The sequence below is a fragment of the Amyelois transitella genome, chromosome 13, assembly GCF_032362555.1.
Source record: "Amyelois transitella isolate CPQ chromosome 13, ilAmyTran1.1, whole genome shotgun sequence".
NCBI classification, from domain to species: domain Eukaryota; kingdom Metazoa; phylum Arthropoda; class Insecta; order Lepidoptera; family Pyralidae; genus Amyelois; species Amyelois transitella.
The window spans coordinates 11,167,770-11,187,984 of record NC_083516.1 but is presented as its reverse complement, the minus strand read 5'-3'; the positions used below and the strand labels follow the sequence as shown (position 1 = coordinate 11,187,984).

The window sequence follows — 20,215 nt, the reverse complement described above, 5'->3', positions numbered from 1 at the left end:
GCCCTGCTTGATAGTGGTAGTACTTCATCATTTATGACAGAACGCTTATGTACTCGGCTCAATTTGAATACTAGTCATGTCAATGGTTCAGTCTATGGCATAAATAACGTGAGTTCTCACGTAGGCAAAATTTGTCAGACAAAGATGAAGTCTTTATACAACTCTTATACTGCAAAGTTAAGTTGTTTTATTTTGCCATCATTAATGAGTGTTATGCCTTGTCGCGAAATCGACATTTTAGACTTGAATATTCCAGATAATATATTTTTAGCGGACCCCACATTTAATAAGCCGTCAGAAGTAGATATATTAATAGGTGCTGATCTCTTCTGGGACTTGGTCGGGTCACAGAGAATTAGACTAGGCATAGGTAAGCCGGTACTGTGTGACACATTATTAGGCTGGATAGTTTCCGGTCCTGTTACTTATAATAAAGGCAAGCGTAGGTCAAATGATATTTCTTGTAATTTTACTCAGACAGATTCCTCTTTTAATGATGATTTTAATAAAATTCACAATGATTTGGTAAAGTTTTGGAATCTGGAAGAGATAAACCCTCCATCTTCTCATTATTCACCTGAAGAAAGGTTATGTGAGGAACATTTTTTGAAAAATACGAAACGTTTAGAAAATGGTCATTTTTGTGTTCGTATTCCAATGAAGCAAAGTCCTTCCATGTTAGGAGACTCATTCCAAAGGGCATCTAAATGTTTTTATTCTCTAGAACGTAGACTGAAATCAAAGCCTGACTATGGCAATATGTATCGAGATTTCATGTCTGAATATATAGAGTTAGGTCATATGACTGAAAAAACTAATATTGATAATAGTAAGGGATATTAGTGTTCTAAAATCTTTAGACTTATGGTGGAGCGGTCCCAGCTTTCTAAAGCAACATAGTTCACATTGGCCTTCTCCATGTAAATCATTAGAGTTAAACTATCTGCCTGAAACTCGACCTTCTGTTTCTTTGAGCGCTACTATTCGTAATGATAGTCTAAGTTACACTCTTATAGATTTTAGTAGATTTTCAAATTATTTAAGGCATATCCGCACTGTAGGTACTGTTTTAAAATTTATTAAATTGTGTAGAAAAAAGCCTACAGCTAGTAAATTTCTGTCACAAGATGATTTGCAGGATGCACTAAATGTTGTCATTATCCAAAGTCAAAAGGAATCATTTCCTGAGTATGAAATGCTTTCTGGTAATCGTAAATTGCCAAATAAAAGCGCCCTTATTAAATTTAATGTATTTCTTGATGATAATAAAATAATGCGTGTTGGAGGACGCTTAGTTAATTCCTTGTTTTGTTTTGAGAAAAAGCACCCTATTATTTTACAGTCCACTCATAAATTTACAAAATTACTTTTTGAATTTGAACATATAAGGTTAATGCATGCAGGCCCACAATTGATGTTGGCTTCTATTAGAGATTCGTACTGGCCTATAGGCGGACGAAATTTAGCGAGGACTTGTTATCGTAAGTGTGTACGTTGCTGTCGCATATCAGGTAGAACAGTTAGTCCTATAATGGGCAATTTACCACAGCAGCGTCTCCTTCCAGGCGGTTACCCCTTTCAGTGCACTGGTGTGGACTATGCTGGTCCCATCATGGCTGCTAGTCGGCAAGGTCGCGGATGTAAGCTGATAAAAGTGTACATTGCAATTTTTGTGTGTTTCACCACTAAAGCTATCCATTTGGAGGTGGTGAGTGACTTAACGAGTAATAAGTATTTACTAGCATTATTTCGATTTATTTCGCGACGGGGAAAGCCCGATGATATTTATTCCGATAACGGTACCTCATTCGTAGGGGCCTGCAATGAACTTTCGAAGTTTCTTAAAACTAATTGTGATTCCTTGAGCGAACAATTAGCTAATGATGGTATCAAATTCCATTTTATCCCTGCGTATAGCCCTCATTACGGCGGTCTTTGGGAAGCGGGTGTTAAGTCAACAAAATTCCACCTTAGGCGAGTGTTGGGAAATTGTAACCTTACGTTTGAAGAGCTTAACACCACGTTAGTCCAGATTGAGGCAATATTAAATTCACGTCCACTGACGCCTCTGTCTTCCGATCCAGCAGATTGCACCCCATTGACTCCAGGACATTTTTTGATAGGCCGGCCTCTTACTTCACTTCCACGGCATGATATCAAGGACCATTCCACTGCTTCATTATCACGTTTCCAACGAATAGAGCAGTTACGCCAGCATTTTTGGGCTCGTTGGAGTAAGGAGTTCGTATCTGAGTTGCAGCACAGAACCAAGTGGCAAAAGGGCAACGATACACTGAAGCTGGGTGCATTGGTCGTCGTAAAGGAAGATCATCTACCTCCTCTCAAATGGCGATTGGGAAGAGTCATTGCCGTCCATCCTGGATCAGATGGAATTGTTCGAGTGGCAGACATCACCACATCTGTTGGAGTCATACGAAGAGCTTTTAATAGGATTTGCCCACTACCCGTCGACGCAGAGTTTGGTTGAAAGAAAGGCTTTCAACGCCCGGGGGCATGTTTGCGCCAATTAATTATCTGTGCGCAATTTCCATTGTAAAAAAAAGAAGAAAAATCTTCCCGCCTTTTTTTGAACGTTTTTCCGAATACACATCTTTTTATCGAGTCCAGAGTTTTATTTCGTCAAAAATTATAAATCAGGACTAGTTGTCCTCATCATCCACATTCAAAATTATTTTATACTATATAATCTGGAATAATTGAACAATAGCTTTTAATTAATGATACAATAGTCTGTTATGGAAAGATATGCTGAAGACCTAATATCATAGTTCTGGCTTCGATCCCCGTTTTGACTTCCAGAAAGAAGCTTAGTGTCTGGCCACGTTCACGTAGGAAGACTGACAACATTTTCATAAAATATAGTGTTGCAAGAAGCTGTCGAAAGTTTGTGAGAATCGCTAAGCAAAAGTTCATAATAAATTTACATGTCTTCCTTTTGCGGATGCTAGCAACTGCTATGAAAGTTCATAGAGCCCTCTTCGCCGTAAAATATGTAGGAGACGTGCGTTGTTTATTTATAACTATTTGTTGTGTGACTGCACAGCCATTATTAAGATTTTATGTGCCCGATCAAGCGTGGAATGCCATTTTATAGAGCCATTATGTATGTTTAGGAGACGTGCATCAAGTTCATTGACCCTCTGTATAAAATAGGACATAACAGCGCAGAGTCCGAACTGCAAGGTCTTGATTTGAAATTTGGCATTAAGCTTTATTCGATCTGGGATTGATTAAGAGAGTATTTCATGAAATTTCCTCAGATATGGGAATAAGCGACGTCAGGTCATCAAATTAATCAAATATGAAATTATGTTTAAAAATTTCCACTTGTAATAAATTTAAACAAAACCAACCCATTCAATGAAAGCCTGTTTAAATATTGTGGAGCACCACGAAGAGACAAAACCACAGACGGACCAACCTTTCGTTTATAATTAACCGCTCATTACTTGAGTTTGCGTAATTGCGTCAATTAAAGCTATTTAAAGTGTAGCTTTTTATTTGTCTTTGAGTTGAGACAAATTTAACGAGGGGACAGATGCATACAGTCATACATACATATGATCACGTCTTTATCTTTATTGGGTGTAAATTAACTTTTCATAAATGTTAAGTTAAATAAATAAATATATTGTTTACATGCGCATATATTTATTTCTTTGCAATACAATATATTTCTTTGAGGAGGCTGGTGTTTCTGAGATACGAGCATCAGCTTAGTTCAGACACCAGTCTCTGTGATACTAACTATGTGATGAACTTACTGCTTAAGATTTGAGAGAAAATATAATATTTGATTGATTGATTGATTCTAAAAAACTATTGTTTCCACGTTAAAAAAAACTTAAGTGACTTTCGAGTCTTGTTATAAATGCTCTGTTTAGCCCTCTCTCTGGTTAATATCAGTTTAAACGTGTGTCTGAGAGAGCGCTTAACAGGGCTTACATTTAAAAAAAATATTTTCAACTTGATCGGTCTTTTCCCTTGACGTTAGACCTTACACGCTATTATTAATTTAAATAAAAATATTATCTAATACTCTGCTATCCTTACATTCTCTAGATATTTTGTGAAGAAACGTTCATTGTACCAATTAGAGGAGACGCGCGAGGACTGAAAAAGTGTGGTTTTGAGAAAATTACTCGTTTTATATCATTTTCTTTTAAAGATGTTTAATATTCTTTTATTGAAGTGTATTAGTACAACCACAAATTTTATTTATTACCCTGTAACCGATTTAATACAGGCTACGTTTTCAAAATAAAACGAATGCAGAAATACTAGTAAATTTAAAAAATGTAGGTAATACGGATCTTTGTTTCAAGAAAAAACTGGTTTTAAACAAACAGATGGCACAACGGTGCCTAATATTAATTGAGAAGAAAATTTACTAATAAAATATTAGTAAAAAGATGCGGATAAAAGCTAGTCGTACATATTATAACGAAATTAATCGGCTGGTAAATATCTCGGCACATATAAATCTTCTTTACAGAAATGACGTATCATACAATTGAGTGTCACACAAATTGTTGTGACATACATTTCCATTAGTGTTGCGGCTGATATAAAACAAAAACGGAGATTCCAGTCACTGGAACGGAGAATAAATTACGACTAGCAGCTATAAATTGAGTTTTTCAGTTCTTCAATTTATCATGGTCTTACATACATACACATTATCACGTCCTTATTCTTTGCGGGGTAAACAGAACCAATATTCAAGGGACTCGATGGCCCCGTTTGTATTATAAATCAGAATATATTATTCTGATTTCTGTAGCAATAATCACTTGTCACACACCGGCCTTTTTCCATAAGAATTTCAAATTTAGTAGCCTAACCTTAAAAGATGTTTGAAAATGACTCTTGGTTTTCTCATAGTAATAAATAAATTATTACCGAACGCATCTCTATTATTTATCAGTGGTGACGAGAACAAAAAAATACCATACACTCGTTTAATTTTACGGAAATAAAATGGTAACATTGAATGTTACCAACCTCCATTTTATTTGAGTATGATATCTTAAACGGAAATTGGAAAAATTACAGTGACAGGCTGGAAGAGCATTTTGTGGCGAATGACATCTAAGATGGTGCCAATTGCCTACTTTGATAGCCGTTTTGGATGAAGAAGCTAATTTTTTGGACGTTAGTAAACCTGAGAGGTTTCTTAAATAATTGAAAAATCTATTTATAACTCGATCAGGAGAAAGAACAAACTACTTGTACAAATTATAAAAACTATAGGGGTATTACGTAACCCAATATAATAAGAATAATCTCTGTTTAGGATTACTACGAGAAGTATATTATAATAAACTACTTAATGCTAGAGCTTAATAGCTTGGTCTGCCCTGCTTGGGTTTATGAGCACTCCTAATGATATCTTGTAATAATCCATTTATTTCTTGAGACAACTTATAACTACGTACTTATAGTCCTTGGATATAATTAAGAAAAATCTTAAGATACAGGAAGACTTTCATAACCTTTGCAAACCTAAACCAAATTAGATCTGGAAGTTTTTAATTAACACGGACTATTTCTTCTATTTATTTCGGTAACACCTCTGTCTTTTGATCTCTTTGTTACCTATTTTTAGACTATGCCTATTATATTCTAAAGTAAAAAGTTTTTCGGCATGTTAATTTTATACTGTTCATGTTGTTTACAACTCAAATTAATAATAAGAAAATCTGGAAGACAGTATTTTTAATGAAATCTCTCATAAGTTTGAGATCAAACGACGAATTCTCGGAAAACGAGCTTTTGGAGAACATCAAATCGTATTAGAAGTTCATTTGAAGTTTCATACTTAAATTATGTGAATAAATTTTTCTTGTTAATATTATCGGAACAGGATTTTTAATTTCAATTTGCTTCGCTGCATATATACTTCTTCTTCTTCCCATATTAATTTAGGAATGTAAAACATCGATTAATATTTGTTATTATTCTTCTCTCTTCTAAAATTTCAGCTATGTGGATATTTTCTAATTAACTTTTGTATCTTAGTATATCTTACGAAGCATCTCTTCCGAGCCTTCTTTAGCTTTGTTAAAAAGCAAAAAGGATAATCCGGTCAGCAGAGCCTATGCTATACGTTACAATCCCTTACCTACCCCCGTAGCAAGTACGCGCGACGCCGTTTTTATCGCGCGGAAACCTTTCGCTGTTTAGCTTTTTATTATAAAGTGAAAAAGGACAGCGGCGATTTTGCGTGCGATAAAAACAGCGTCGCGCCATACTACGGGGGTTATTGTTAATATTTCGAAGAGTACCTACATAATTCTCACTGGAGTCGCCACCTCCCCTTACATAACGGCTAGATGTTAGTAGGTTTTTCTGTTGCATACGTTTATTAGCGCCCTGTGTTATATATAAAGTAACAAATTGCCCACAAGTGCCGAGTCATTGCCAAATGTTCACGACATTAAGGATTTCACATTGGTAGATCGTGAAAAATAATTACGCAATGTAGCGAGAAAATTGGTAGTAAAAAGTTATAATTTTAGGCTTATTTGTTTGCGGTATTATTATTACGTGTATTTGTTATCGCCGCAAGCAAATGACGCTTAACTCTTAATTTGAAGTGTAATTCTGGCGTATTAATGTTACCGTAGCCTAGTAACCTTCAATAGGCGAGTGTGCGACGAGTGAACTACTCGACCAATGTGCACCCTGACTTACGCACGTGATAGCTCAAATTACTTTGAAGATAAATTGTGGCGACGGTAAGCGGTAGCGGCTGATAAGCGAAGCTGTATGACGCGCCTCTGAGGAAGCACTTATAAAACACTAATGGTGTGTGATAATCGTGGGTCCGTACATTGAGAATGATAGGTTGTGACTTAAAACTGATAACAAGAAGTGAAAAGATAAAGAATAGCATGATAGGGGGTGAAAAGATAAAGAACAGCATGATATAAATGAATGTTGTGATGTGAAAATAGATGTAGAGACAGGAATAGTGAAGTTACTGTTATTTTATACTACACTAGCGGCCCGCCCCGGCTTCGCACGGGTGGACAATTGTGTTTATAAGCACTTCTAAGTCAAATAGCTTCAAAATTTTCAATTATGGTGGCGTACGCTGCGTAAGGAACTGACCACACGGCTTAGGTTACCGAGACACCGCGTAAGTACCTATGCGGCAAGCGCGTTCGCGTGACATAGGTACTTAAAATAATTTGGAGTGCGTGTTTTTAATTTCACGATATTTCAGAATCTATTTATCCAATCACTGAGCTGTAAAGGACAAAGTTTATCTCCGTAAAATTATCTTGATGATAAAACAACTTTCAATCATAAGGATTAATATGCTTGTGTAATAATAATTCTCAAAACGGACCTTTGAATTTACATTATTTTTTACGCACAAAATACCTTGTAGTTACTAAATTATAGAAGTTAGATATATCGTGTCGCGGACTTTTTTATAGATCTGCAAAAAACCTTTATTTTTGTAATACAGTGTATGTCTGTATAATCAACAGTGGATCCAGCGCACGCATGGAAAGATTTTCGGTAGCGCTTTTTTTCCCGGATTGCTTTATGAATGTTGAATAATCTACCTGAAAACTAATTTATTTCAAAACAAATTTATGCCTATGTCACTTTTAGAAGTCTATTCTATATCTGTGCCAAATTTTATCAAAATTGGATAAGTAGTTTTTGAGTTTATTCCACACAAACATGCAAAAATACAAAAATACAAATCTTTCCTCTTTATTATTAGTGTGGATAAGGAATTTACATGCTAAATTAAAAGTACCTACGTTTATTTTAATCTTGAATTGCCATCAAAATTAGGTTTCTATTTATACAAAAAAAAACTTTAAAATACATTTGATCTAGAATTTTCAGATACTACTACTACTAGAATTTAAGGCACCGTGGAAACTGAAAATATATTGCCAGCTTTCGCTACATTTACCCCACAAAATGTTGTTAGGCGCTAATGGGCTCTCAGTACATACACAACGAAACTTTGCATCGCTTAAAAATTATGAGAAAAATTTTAAGGTAAACATTTTGCCTAAAAATATATTCTCTTCTATGTAAATAAAATATATAAAAAATGTTTTCTACTACAATACGGACATGGCATCTTTCAAACCTGAAAAGTATCATTCCCGTGGGATCTGTGACAAGTCGGGATCAGTGTTGCTCGCCTCAGATATAATCTGAAAGAAGGCGCGAGCAAAAGCTTATTCAAACCAAATAGTTGTATGCATCCACAGAAATCCGAATGGGTATTTGATTGCGATCTCTACGTGTCTTTCAATACAGCGAAAACCAATGCATTTCGCCTGTAAACAACAAAATAATACATAAATACATATAATCACGTCTATATCCCTTGCGGGGTAGACAGAACCTACAGTCTTGTAAAGACTAATAGGCCACGTTCAGCTATTTGGCTTTAAGATAGAATTGAGATTCAAATAGTGACAGGTTGCTAGCCCATCGCCTAAAAGAAGAATCCCCCTTAGTCGGCTTTTACGACATCCATAGGAAAGAGATGGAGTGGTCCTATTCTTTTTTGTGTTGGTGCCGGGAACCACACGGCACGGCAAAATAATAGATTACATTTATCGGTTTGCTTCAGTAAAAACATTTCAACATGATTTGTACCGCAGGCGTCTCCCGCGGGAGCTCCGAGCGACAATCCTTTTACTCAGGTTCGACAAACTCTGCTCAGGGAATTACGGAAAGTGGGAAAAGATGCAAATCGTATTTGTTTTGTGACGCTGAGACCTATTTTATCAAATACATACCTACATTGAATTTAAAAATACAAGCATTATATTGAGCATATGTTCCTTTTAACTAAACGAATACGTTCCAAATGATTTTATTACTAATTCAGACAAGTAAAATAGCATTTAGTCACCCAATAAACAATATTTTATTTATCCGGATGAGACCTCGATCAAGTATGTTCTAAGTTATTGGATCACCTAGCAACTATTTGAATACTTTTTCACTAGTGTGAATAAGTTACAGAATCATCAAGCAACTGTTTAAATACTCTGAATTAGTACCTGAATAGTTTACCACGCTTGAACAGAGAAGTGGAATACGCGCTTTATATAACTATTGAGTATCGTGTTACAGGATCGATCTTCTCGCCTGCCAGCAATTACGGCAGACTATTTTGATTGAGCGTCGGTCGATGAAGAACATTGACATTCGAAAAAATAGACGATAAAAATGTTGAATTTAACATCACGCATAGTATCCACTTTATAAGATGAATTTGCCCGATTTTGAGTTTTAAATTAAAAATAGTTGAGAATGCAGTCTCATGCCAATAATGAGTCAAAAATATCCGGAATATTTAGCAGTACTAAATACTGGTTAGTATAGCGTAGCTACTGATGGTTATGAGCCATTATAACGTTTTGTATCCCAAAAATTCTGAGGTCTATTTATCAGCTTTTTCCGCACATTATTCCAATATTTATAGGTAGATACAATATTCAACATTTCAATTGTCTTATATATATTTATTTTATTTTTTTGGCAACCAATACAAATTATCAACAGAAGTCAATATACAAACACGAACTGTAGAAATATGATCGGTTGCAAAACCAAAAAACAAGTGCACGCGGCATGGAGCGTTTTAGTGCTTTACAAAAAGCAACGTTTCAAACAAATAAATATAATAATATATACGATCTATATATTTAAGTGGTCGAGGACTGAAAAGCGGGTTTGTTGTTTGCAGAGAAACTATTCCCAGATGTTAGCGCTGCTACGCGCAAATTCTTTTTTTCTTTTTCACATATTTTTTGTGAACAATTCGTTTGTGAGCTCAGACTCAAAGAGCTTTGTTATATAAAACAGTTAGTTAAATCAGCTTTGAAAATTCAGCAGGGAACATTATATTCTGTTTACTGCCTAAAATAATTATATTTAACAATCAAAAATAAAAACGAAAAAATCTAATTATATTTTACGAAAATCCATACTAATATGGACTGGAAATGTGTTTGTTTCCTCTTTATGTAGCTATTCAACCTTCATAAAATTTGTAGTAACTTTTCCGTAGTTTGCTATAAACCACAATGTATGCAAACATGTTTTCAAAATGTTGATGTTATTCTTGCATTACTGGTATTTATTTGTTTAGTAATAATGTATGTGTGATTTGAGGTCTAAGCTGTGGACTGAAGCTAAAAACATCACATAATTAGGTCATTGCGAAAGTGCTTGTTTGTTTGTCTTTCCTTCATGTCAGCAGCAACAAAATATTTAGATGTTGTTGATGGATGGCAGAAAAACGTCAGGGAGGCATAGTTTACTATTTACGGCGGCAACTAAACTACTAGTAATTTTGAAAATACCAGTACTTTTAGTATCATTGGAAAATCGTTATTTTTTCAAATTATTTTACTTGTATTTTTCATTGACGTAGAAAAAAATACACCACGTTTTCAGAGGGGTAGACAGAGACCATCTCTTTCCACAATGAAGCTGTATTTTCTATTACAAACTCAGTCAGTTTTGGACACCTTAGACATGATAATTTACCAAAACTTTTTCTAATTGATTTAATTCTTTAGTCGTATCTATTTATCGTGTTTGTTATACTCTGTGGGTGAGCGTGCATCAATCAAAATAACCGATGGCAATCACATCTTCCCGGACAATTTGACCGGGACGACCGGGATTTATAGCTAAGCCGAATTTGTTGTTGTGTTACGACCTGAGATTAAATTTTGAACATAATTCTTTAAACAAATATACACATTACTTATTGTACTGTACATACAAACAAATATTATGTTTTTTAGACTCATAAACTTAGGATTCTTCATTGAGGCGATGGGCTAGCAACCAGACACTAATAAATAAATAAATATAAACGGGACAAATTACACAGATTGAGTTAGCCTCGAAGTAAGTTCGAGACTTGTGTTACGAGATACTAACTCAACGACACTATATTTTTATAATAAATACTTATATAGATAAACATCCAAGACCCAGGCCAATCAGAAAAAGTTCGTTTCTCATCATGCCCTGGCCGGGATTCGAACCCGGGATCTCCGATGTCACAGACAAGCGTACTACCGCTGCGCCACAGAGGCCGTCAACTACCTTAAACTTTGGCATTTAGATTCATAAATTTCAAAATTGTGTCTATTTTATTAGAAAAAAAGTCAATACTCAAGGCTCGAAGGCCACGTTGTGCAAGTTGCTCATCATCCAAAAGATAAATTCCATCTTCAGTTCAAAAATAAAAAAAATCTTGAGTCCAGGAAACACTTCTACTTAGCGACAAATATTCAGATTAAGAGTTTTGTTCATTTGCAAATAATGGTGCAACTTTTGAAGTTCATTTTAATTGCACTTTCAAAGAAAATCGTAAAAGCTGCCTCGACTGTACTTGTCGAGTTGGAGACTTGTTTCAGTACTTAGTGTCGGAGAAAGGAGAAAATTAATGGATCGAATTTATTGCAATGTTTTGTAACAAAAAGCTCGCTTCATAAAAATATTTGAGAAGAATTTTCTCTGAGAACTAAGAAATATAAAGGATTATATAAGGGATAGGCCGTGTGGTTCCCGGCAGTGCCGTGTGGTTCCCGGCAGTGCCGTGTGGTTCCCGGCACCAATACAAAAAAGAATAGGACCACTCCATCTCTTTCCCATGGATGTCGTAAAAGGCGACTAAGGGATAGGCTTACAAACTTGAGATTCTTTTTTTAGGCGATAGGCTAGCAACTTGTCACTATTCGAATCTCAATTCTATCTTAAAGCCAAATAGCTGAACGTGGCCTATCAGTCCGCTCAGGACTGTTGGCTCTGTCTACCCCGCAAGGGATATAGACGTGATTATATGTATGTATGTATGTATGTATAGGCTTACAAACTTGGGATTCTTTTTCAGGTGATGGGCTAACAACCAAATAAGCCAAATAGCTGAACGTGGTCATCCACTCTTTTTGAGACTGTTGGATCTGTCTACCCCGCAAGGGATATAGACGTGACCATATGTATGTATATATAACCTGAAACGGTTTAACACTAAGAGGATGTTGATATTTATTTCCCACATCTACATGATGTACTAGTCTTTACCATAACTAATAATAAATGTTGAGTTTACTTTTACAGTAGGTATTATTATTTTATAAAGTTCTCGTATAAAAGTCTTTTCCATAATAAAGTCAGTCACTTAATATTATTCCGATTTCTTTGCAAAAAAAAGCTTTTATCACATGCTTTTTAGTTTTGTCGAAGAATGAAAATAATAACATAATTATGTTACATTTTATACTTGGACTCTCATTGTTACAAGAGTTACTTTATATCGTATGATTACGAAAACATGTTACCGCGCCACAATAATAATGCAAATAAAACATTGAAATTATTTGCGAAATGTCGCCTCCTGAATTTATTTTATTTTTATGGCATTCAACACATGGCTACAATGTGCTTGAATTAAGGTTATTGCAGCATGTCGTCAAAAATAAGATAATATTAAATACGATTTATGAATGTGGATGAAGCGAAGGAAGTTTGCTGAGATCGTGGCAAGTGGAAAGAGGTAGTCTCTGCCTACCCCTCCGGGAAATAGGCGTGATTTTATGTATGTATGTACAATTTAGGGATAAGCCCGCCTTTGTACTGTACTATTGTTTTATTTATTTACTATTTATGTACACAGAAAACATCGAGACTGATAATCACAAGAAACAAAATTACGTCTGTTTTGATTATTTCAAAAGAAATCTCTTCCAGCATTCCAGAGATAGGATGTTATAAATATTTGTAATGTACTCCTTTACTAAACAATAAAGCATTTACTTACGTAACATTAGAATTTATATATATATATATGTATATATAGTATGATTATGTCACCAACGACGATGTAAGGCGTTCGAAAAATCCAAATGAAAAATCCAGTGCAACAGAACATATTCCTTTGTCGTGTTACAAAGGGGTAATTATTCTTTCGTGTAGGCACAAACTGCACGAGGAGTCAGGAGATCAAAGCGGTTTGGATGAGAGACCGTCGCCTTTTGTAGTTTTGATTTTTTTTTCTTTTTTTTTATAACTTTCTTATAAACCTAACATTGGTTGACGTAACATCATATTTTTGCTGTTAGGTTATATTGGTCAATGTCTGTTCTTAATAACAACAACATTATATAATAAATAGAATAGCATTAAGTTAATTAATCAATTTATTATCAGACATTGATAAGCCACTGTTGGGCTTTATTGCTTCAGATACGTTGATTACAATTTTTTTTCAATTCCCAGATGTATGTTCTTGTATGTTTTCTTAGTTAATTTTCATTCACATAGATACATAAATATAATCACGTCTATAACCCTTGCGGGGTAGACGGAGCCAGTAGTCTTGAAAGACTGACAGGCCACGTTTAGCTGTTAGGCTTATTAATAGAATTGAGATTCAAATAGTGACAGGTTGTTAGCCCATCGCCTTAAAAAAAGAATACCAAGTTCATTCGCTCAAGAGATTAATAAAAATAATATATATCTCAGTGTATAATTAGCCTTATATTTTAATTACAGGAACACATTACGTTGCGATCAACTGGGTCTAAGTCAGCTTTAATGATTAATTAATCAAAGTCAAAATAAGGCGACTCATTTAGGGAACGGTATTAGTTTTTGGGAGAAGGGAAAATCGATTGTTAATTTCAGCTACTTTTCGATATCACAATTTAGATGTAAAATTTGTGTACATTTTATACATACCTCTTTACGATTAACACTTCAGTTATGAATAACAAAGGATACTTTATCCTTTAGCGATTACGAAAACAATGTGGACAAAAACCAATAAAATATAAACGGGAGAGATAAAACATTATTAGTCTCTGCCTACACTTTAGGTAAAAACCGTGATTTTATGTATGTATGTACAAATTACAAAGATTGCACTAGCCTCATTATTTTTATTGGCTGCTCACTCAAAGATATACGATTTTACTATATAAAAATACCTAACCTAAGCACTAAGTAATCTTGGTCGGCTTCTGTGGTGCGGTTGTAGTAAAGCTTGTCTGTGACACAGTATGTCTCGGGTTCGAATCCCGGCCAGAGTCAATACTTGAAAATTTACAGTAAATTTCTAAAAATACTGATATATTGACTTAGAGCAAATTCATTGCGCCTCGTCATCGCTACCCAGAAATAAATCGTGATATTAATCAAGTGAAACTCTGGATAAAGTGCCAAAGACGATCTTCCACGAATTTACTTTCTAACTCCAGTAAAAAGTGGAAAGTGCACCGTGCGACTGACTCAGCAATGTTTCCTTATAGGTACCTCGCCCCCGTGGATTTATTAACAGTTATCTATAAAATCTCTTACAGTGTAGTATAGCTTTTTTATTCATTAGAGCGCGTTTCTTGCAAGGTTCGAATGATTCTTAATATAAATACTGAATAAAGGTCTTTCCTTTGGCTTTCACTTATATCTTAATTCTAGGCCACAAAAATTTTACTATATTTATTTCCTACATATTTTTTCTCTTTTCATCGCTTATTCTTAAAATGTTATAATGCGTAAATGCACAATATAATTACTTGCGGGGTAGACTGATTTTAATGTTGTAAAATAATGTCAATGTTATAGTATGTATGTTTTAAAGAAATACACAGTTTGAATGAAAACACCTTTAGTCTCGTTTTCATTGTAATTTCGGAATATTTTTTCTTAGTTACTATCATTATTCACAGAATATCTATTCAAAAATATAATTTAATAATAGTAGTAGATAGTACCCATCTCTAGTATTTCTCACTGTTCGTTCTCTGCGAAAAACTCAATTACTTTATCTGGATAGTACATTAGTTGTAAATTAATACTTCCATAGTTAATGTCATGTACGATTATCAAATGCGTGCTCTATAAACAGTAGTTACTCTAAGTTGAAATCCATTACGACACAGTAATACTCGTAAAATCGGTATTCCTGTTTTTACCTCAGATTTTATGTCCTGGTGAAAGCAGCGGCTATACCCAGGGCGATAAAACAAGCGCTGAATAACAAACAGAGAAATCGTTTCGACGGTTCTACCAGCAGAATTAATTTATAGGTTTTTTAGTACTTCGAAAAAGTAAGTAAGAATTATGCTGAGATCGTGGCAAGTGGAAAGATAAGACTCTGGAAGAGACGCGAGATTTTACCTATGCATGTAAAGTACTTACATTGATCTGAATAATAATAATTTCGTTTTTTATACAATGTCCGAAGCTGATCAAACAGTAATGGTAACATTCTAACATGATGCTTAGGGTGGCTCAGGCTCAAATCTTGTTGTGGCCTTGAAACAATGACTATTTACTGGAATATGTGTATTAGTTTCATTGCTTCTACGGAGAGGTAAGACATCGTGAGGAAACCTGCACATTCAAGCAACTGGATATGTAACCATTACAATGGGTAAGGCATGCAAAGGTTGCGGAGGTCAAACATGAGTAGCTTAATATAAAAACCTGGCTTGTAGATCTTTTTTCATTCATCAAAGTTATACTTTAGTTATAAATATAAGCTAGAAAGCTTGAAAGCGCTATGCAATGATGATTAAGCTTTTAGTGTAAAAGATTAATTGAACTTAATCCATATTTTAAGTTAGTTATAAACCACCCTGAAGGTTATTGTAAGATAGAGTTGCGCAGTATATACAGGCAAACTTAAAATCACTTCTTTATCCCTTTCGGGGTAGACAGTGCCAAAAGTCTGGAGCGCTGGAGACAGAGCCAGGAGACTGAAAGGCCACGTTCAGCTGTATGGCACAATGACGGTATTGCAATTCAAATATGGTTGCTAGACAGGTTTCTACACCTTTACCTTCACCTTTTTAATAAATTAATCCCAAGTTTTTAGTCTTTCCCTTATTAACTTTTACAACTGGAAGAGAATGAACGTAAGAAGAAGTAAGCAGTACTTTTAATTTAATTGAATTACATAAATATATAACTGGAACGTTTTCGGAATATAGTGAAAACAAATAAATTTAAACTAGATGTCAAAACAAAAACTGTAAAAATATACGGAATTTTTTTTGCCATATTCAATAATATAAATTATGTATTGAGTAATTTTACAGAAAATATAAATAACTTGAAGTACGTATATCGTAATATTGTTTAAATGTTATTTTTAGTCCCTTGCGGCTCATTCTATAGATATGTTTCACATTTTATTTTTAGGGATCAGAAACAAAAAATACTCTCTAAGATTTTGTTCCAGCAAAAAAGAATACGAAATATTTCCATATTGTGTAATCTCATAAATATTTAGAGGCCTTAAGTAAGCCGGCGAGGACGATCTGCGATGTATTCCGTGAGATACGAAGCCCTGTCTCAGGACATTCATGAAAGGTTCATGTTCATACCAGACCTTACGAGTAGTATTGGACATTAATGATGCCGTGTGGTTCCCGGCACCAAAAGAAAAAACAATAGGACCACTCCATCTCTCTGCCATGGATGTCGTAAAAGGCGACTAAGGGCTTATAAACTTGAGATTCTTCTTTTAGGCGATGGGCTAGCAACCTGTCACTATTTGAATCTCAATTCTATCTTAAAGCCAAATAGCTGAACGTGGCCTATCTATCAGTCTTTAAAAGACTGTTGGTTCTGACTACCCCGCAAGGGATATAGACGTGATCATATGTACCTATGTATGTATGTATGATATCACTGTCGTTTTCTTTTGTAGGGATCAAAGACTAATGCTAGGATTTTTTCACGTAAACAGGGCAAAATGCTATTCAAGAAATGCATTTCTCTGATCTCCAAATTCCAGTTCTGTAAGTAAAAACTTTCCTGGAGGGGTAGGCAGACACTAAATCTTTACACTTGCCACAATTCGTGCAAACTTCATTCGCACACACCACATTCACAACTTTCTTCATGCAAGCTAGTCGGTTTTGGGTACTCTTCACCTGACCTCTTGACAGAACGTCGAAGGGTAACTTGTATAAATAACATTTGGCTGTATCGAGCAGTCAGCCAGCAGCCTGTTATAATATGTAAGTAGGTCCATCTCCAGTGATTGGATGCTCATGAATTATACAGAAACTATTGCCAAATACGCAGTATGAGCGGACCTTGGGATGCATATTTAGCGATCCACGCTATTTGTATGGCTGCCAGATGCTTATATTTCGCCTGTATTAATTTTTCTAATATTTTCCAGTTGAACATCTTACTTATGTTATAAATGTGAACGATTGTAAGTATCTTCGTTTCTTATTCTTTCACCCAAAATCTACTAGACGGATTTTGTTGAAACTGATAAAATCCGTGTAATAAGCACATTTTAGTTCGAAATTCCTAGAGGAGCAAAGTCCCGCGGGATAAGTAGCAAATAGTATATTTAAGTTAATTAAATTACAGATATGATCAAAATAAAACGCCTAATAAATAAATTTAATTATGTGGGAGAAGTCATTAATATATCTTTATTTTAGAATTGCATCCATGGTGTGGTATTGATGAAAAAATATAGTGTATGCCGGTGGCTTCTCTTACCGCGGAAAGTGTCAAAGAAAATCAAAAAAATCAAAAGAAAGCTTACAAACTTTACATTGATTTTCTAGCAACCTGTTGTCGTGACAGCTGAAAGTAGATAAAATAAAAATAAACCGCATTGATGAAAATAAAAGTAAGTTAATTTAAAAATCTTAATAGTTCTCAAATCATACATACATACATAAAATCACGCCTCTTTCCCGGAGGGGTAGGCAGAGACTACATCTTTCCACTTGCAACGATCTCTGCATACTTCCTTCGCGTCATATACATTCATAACTCTCTTCATGCAAGCTCGGCGGTTTCAGGTACTTACTCTTGACCTGACCCTTTGTCAGTCTCAAATCATTGTGTGAAAATTGACCAAATGACGAAAGTACTCTTAAGAAATAAAACTTTTTTTGTTAGCGGCCAGTGCACTATATAGTTTTAAACACGATACATCTGATTCTTTTTTTTTATGACTTAAAAAGTTGGTCGCTTTTGCTTGAGGGCTCAATAAATTTCAGTTAAAATAAACAAATATAACTGAATCGCTCTCAGGTCGCGTGATAAGATAAATGGAACCTCATACGTTGAATGTTGTTCATTGCTCAGGTCGGAGATACATGTATCCGTCACTACGAGAGAAAGCTTACATTTTTCATTGATATAGCTGAAGAACCCCGTACAATTCAAAAGGATCATTTTGTTTATAAGAAATATTTATAAATCGAGTTACTTCTAAGATAAGATACAATATAGACAAAAGCAAAGAATATATAACAATGACAGAGGCATCAATTATTGTTATAAGTATTTTTTTTAATTACAGTATAAATCTCGGCCAATAAGTAGACCCTAGAACTTGACACTTTCAAGATGCGCAGTAGCAATTTTTCAAATAAAAAATCTTTTTCCCAGATGTTCAACTTTCGTCCCGGCCTCTATATAAATGTGATCTCATATTTTTCAAGAGGGGTAGGCAGCGGCTATATCTTTCAACTTGTCATAATCTTTTATGAAAGCACGTCGGTTTAGGATATTCGCAACTTAACCTTTAGTAACACATCTCATGGCTAAAAAAAATAATGGCGATGGACTAGCGACCTGTCACTATTTGAATCTCAATTTAATGTGGTCTATTGATCTTTTCGAGGTTTTTAGCTCTATCTTCCTCGTAAGGGATAAGACGTGATTAAATGTCAAAATTTGAAAAAAATATGATAAGTTTTTCTTTAATTGGATATTGGTGCCATACAATAAGTTTCGCTTACCGTTTTTTTATAAGGAAAATCATATCGCCTTCTGTCTACATTGGAGGAGAGTAAATATATTATATTTGTACAATAAATTAAACATCCGTCGTTCCGCCGATAAGCTGAGAACGAACACTGCTATTTCTGTAATGAGAGAATCGTGTTGGAACATCGTGATTGGAACAAATTTGATCGAATTTCCAGATTGTGTATATTTTCCAAAGAAATTTGCTTCGGAACTTGTTAACCCAAATTCTTTTTTGCTTCTCTTTTTTTCTTCTAAAGAGAAGCTTAACTACTTTTACTAGGCTTAAAATATTGTTTACTGTTTTTTTTTGTAGTTGAAGCCGCCGAATATACATAGTTTTCGCGTAATTTCCGTTCGGAAACATTACCCAGCTTATATTTCGGCCCTTGAAAATAGTTACGGAAATTAAACCCTCATTGGGGGTAAGAATTTATGTCTTAAATGTACGCAGGGCGGCCTATATGGGAACATATTGGGTATTTCCTTATTTCTACACATCATAAAGTTCATTTTATATAACAAAAACATCACGAGCTGGACCATTTTGTTGTACCTTATGTGTAACGGCTTTACCACGCCTCTTTCCCGGAGGGGTAGTCAGAAACTACATTTATTTATTTAACAACTCATGTACATAACAACATTATTTTAGATCAAAATCTTTTAACTTGCCGCGATACCTGCATACTGCTTTGGCTTCATCCACATTCATAAATCTTTTTATGCAAGCTTCTCGATTAGGGTGCACATGCCTTGATCATTTTGCAGGACGTTTCTGATTAAGGTACGTTCGTCTAATACTTCCCAAAAAATAATATAAAACATACAAAAATCACATATTTTCTCTAACAGGGGCAACATATACGAGTATTATAGAGTAGAATTTTGAACCAGTTAGTATACAGTGTTAGTAACAAGTTGCTAGCCCCTAGCCATTTATTAGGAATCCCAAATTCCTTTTCTTTTATTAATTATAACAACTTGCGCCCGATGAGAGTTGTATAATCTACCACAATTTATCTATACTAAAAAGTGACCTCACCTATGTTAAAAAAAAACTTGTCAGCAAAATAGATTTTATTTCAATTAATTTATTCACGAGTATTCTCATTAACCGAAAATGTACAAAAAGAGATTAAAGTCTCAACTGTATCAGATTAATACCGACGGAATGAGGTCGTGTATTTCTGTTTATCATGCCTCTTTGACGAGAAGCTGCGCGGATTAATATTGTGCTGACAAATGGCCGGGGATGACTTGGGTTTCAAAAACAAAATGAAATACTGAATTATAAATGTTTAGAGCCGTAAAACAAAATATTTTTTATTTTAAAAACTCGAGTCACTGGCTGACCGATAACGTACAAAGGGCCACAGCGAAATAT

General features: G+C 34.7%; 1 protein-coding gene across 1 annotated transcript; it reads left to right on the top strand.

Moving 5' to 3' along the window:
• The first annotated feature begins 1,485 nt into the window (after positions 1–1,485).
• On the top strand, positions 1,486–2,618 carry LOC106134570 (uncharacterized). The gene has a single exon (XM_013334655.2). The coding sequence runs from the start codon at positions 1,532–1,534 to the stop codon at positions 2,486–2,488; it is 957 nt and encodes a 318-aa protein (XP_013190109.2). The 5' UTR covers positions 1,486–1,531; the 3' UTR covers positions 2,489–2,618.
• The last annotated feature ends 17,597 nt before the right edge of the window (positions 2,619–20,215 follow it).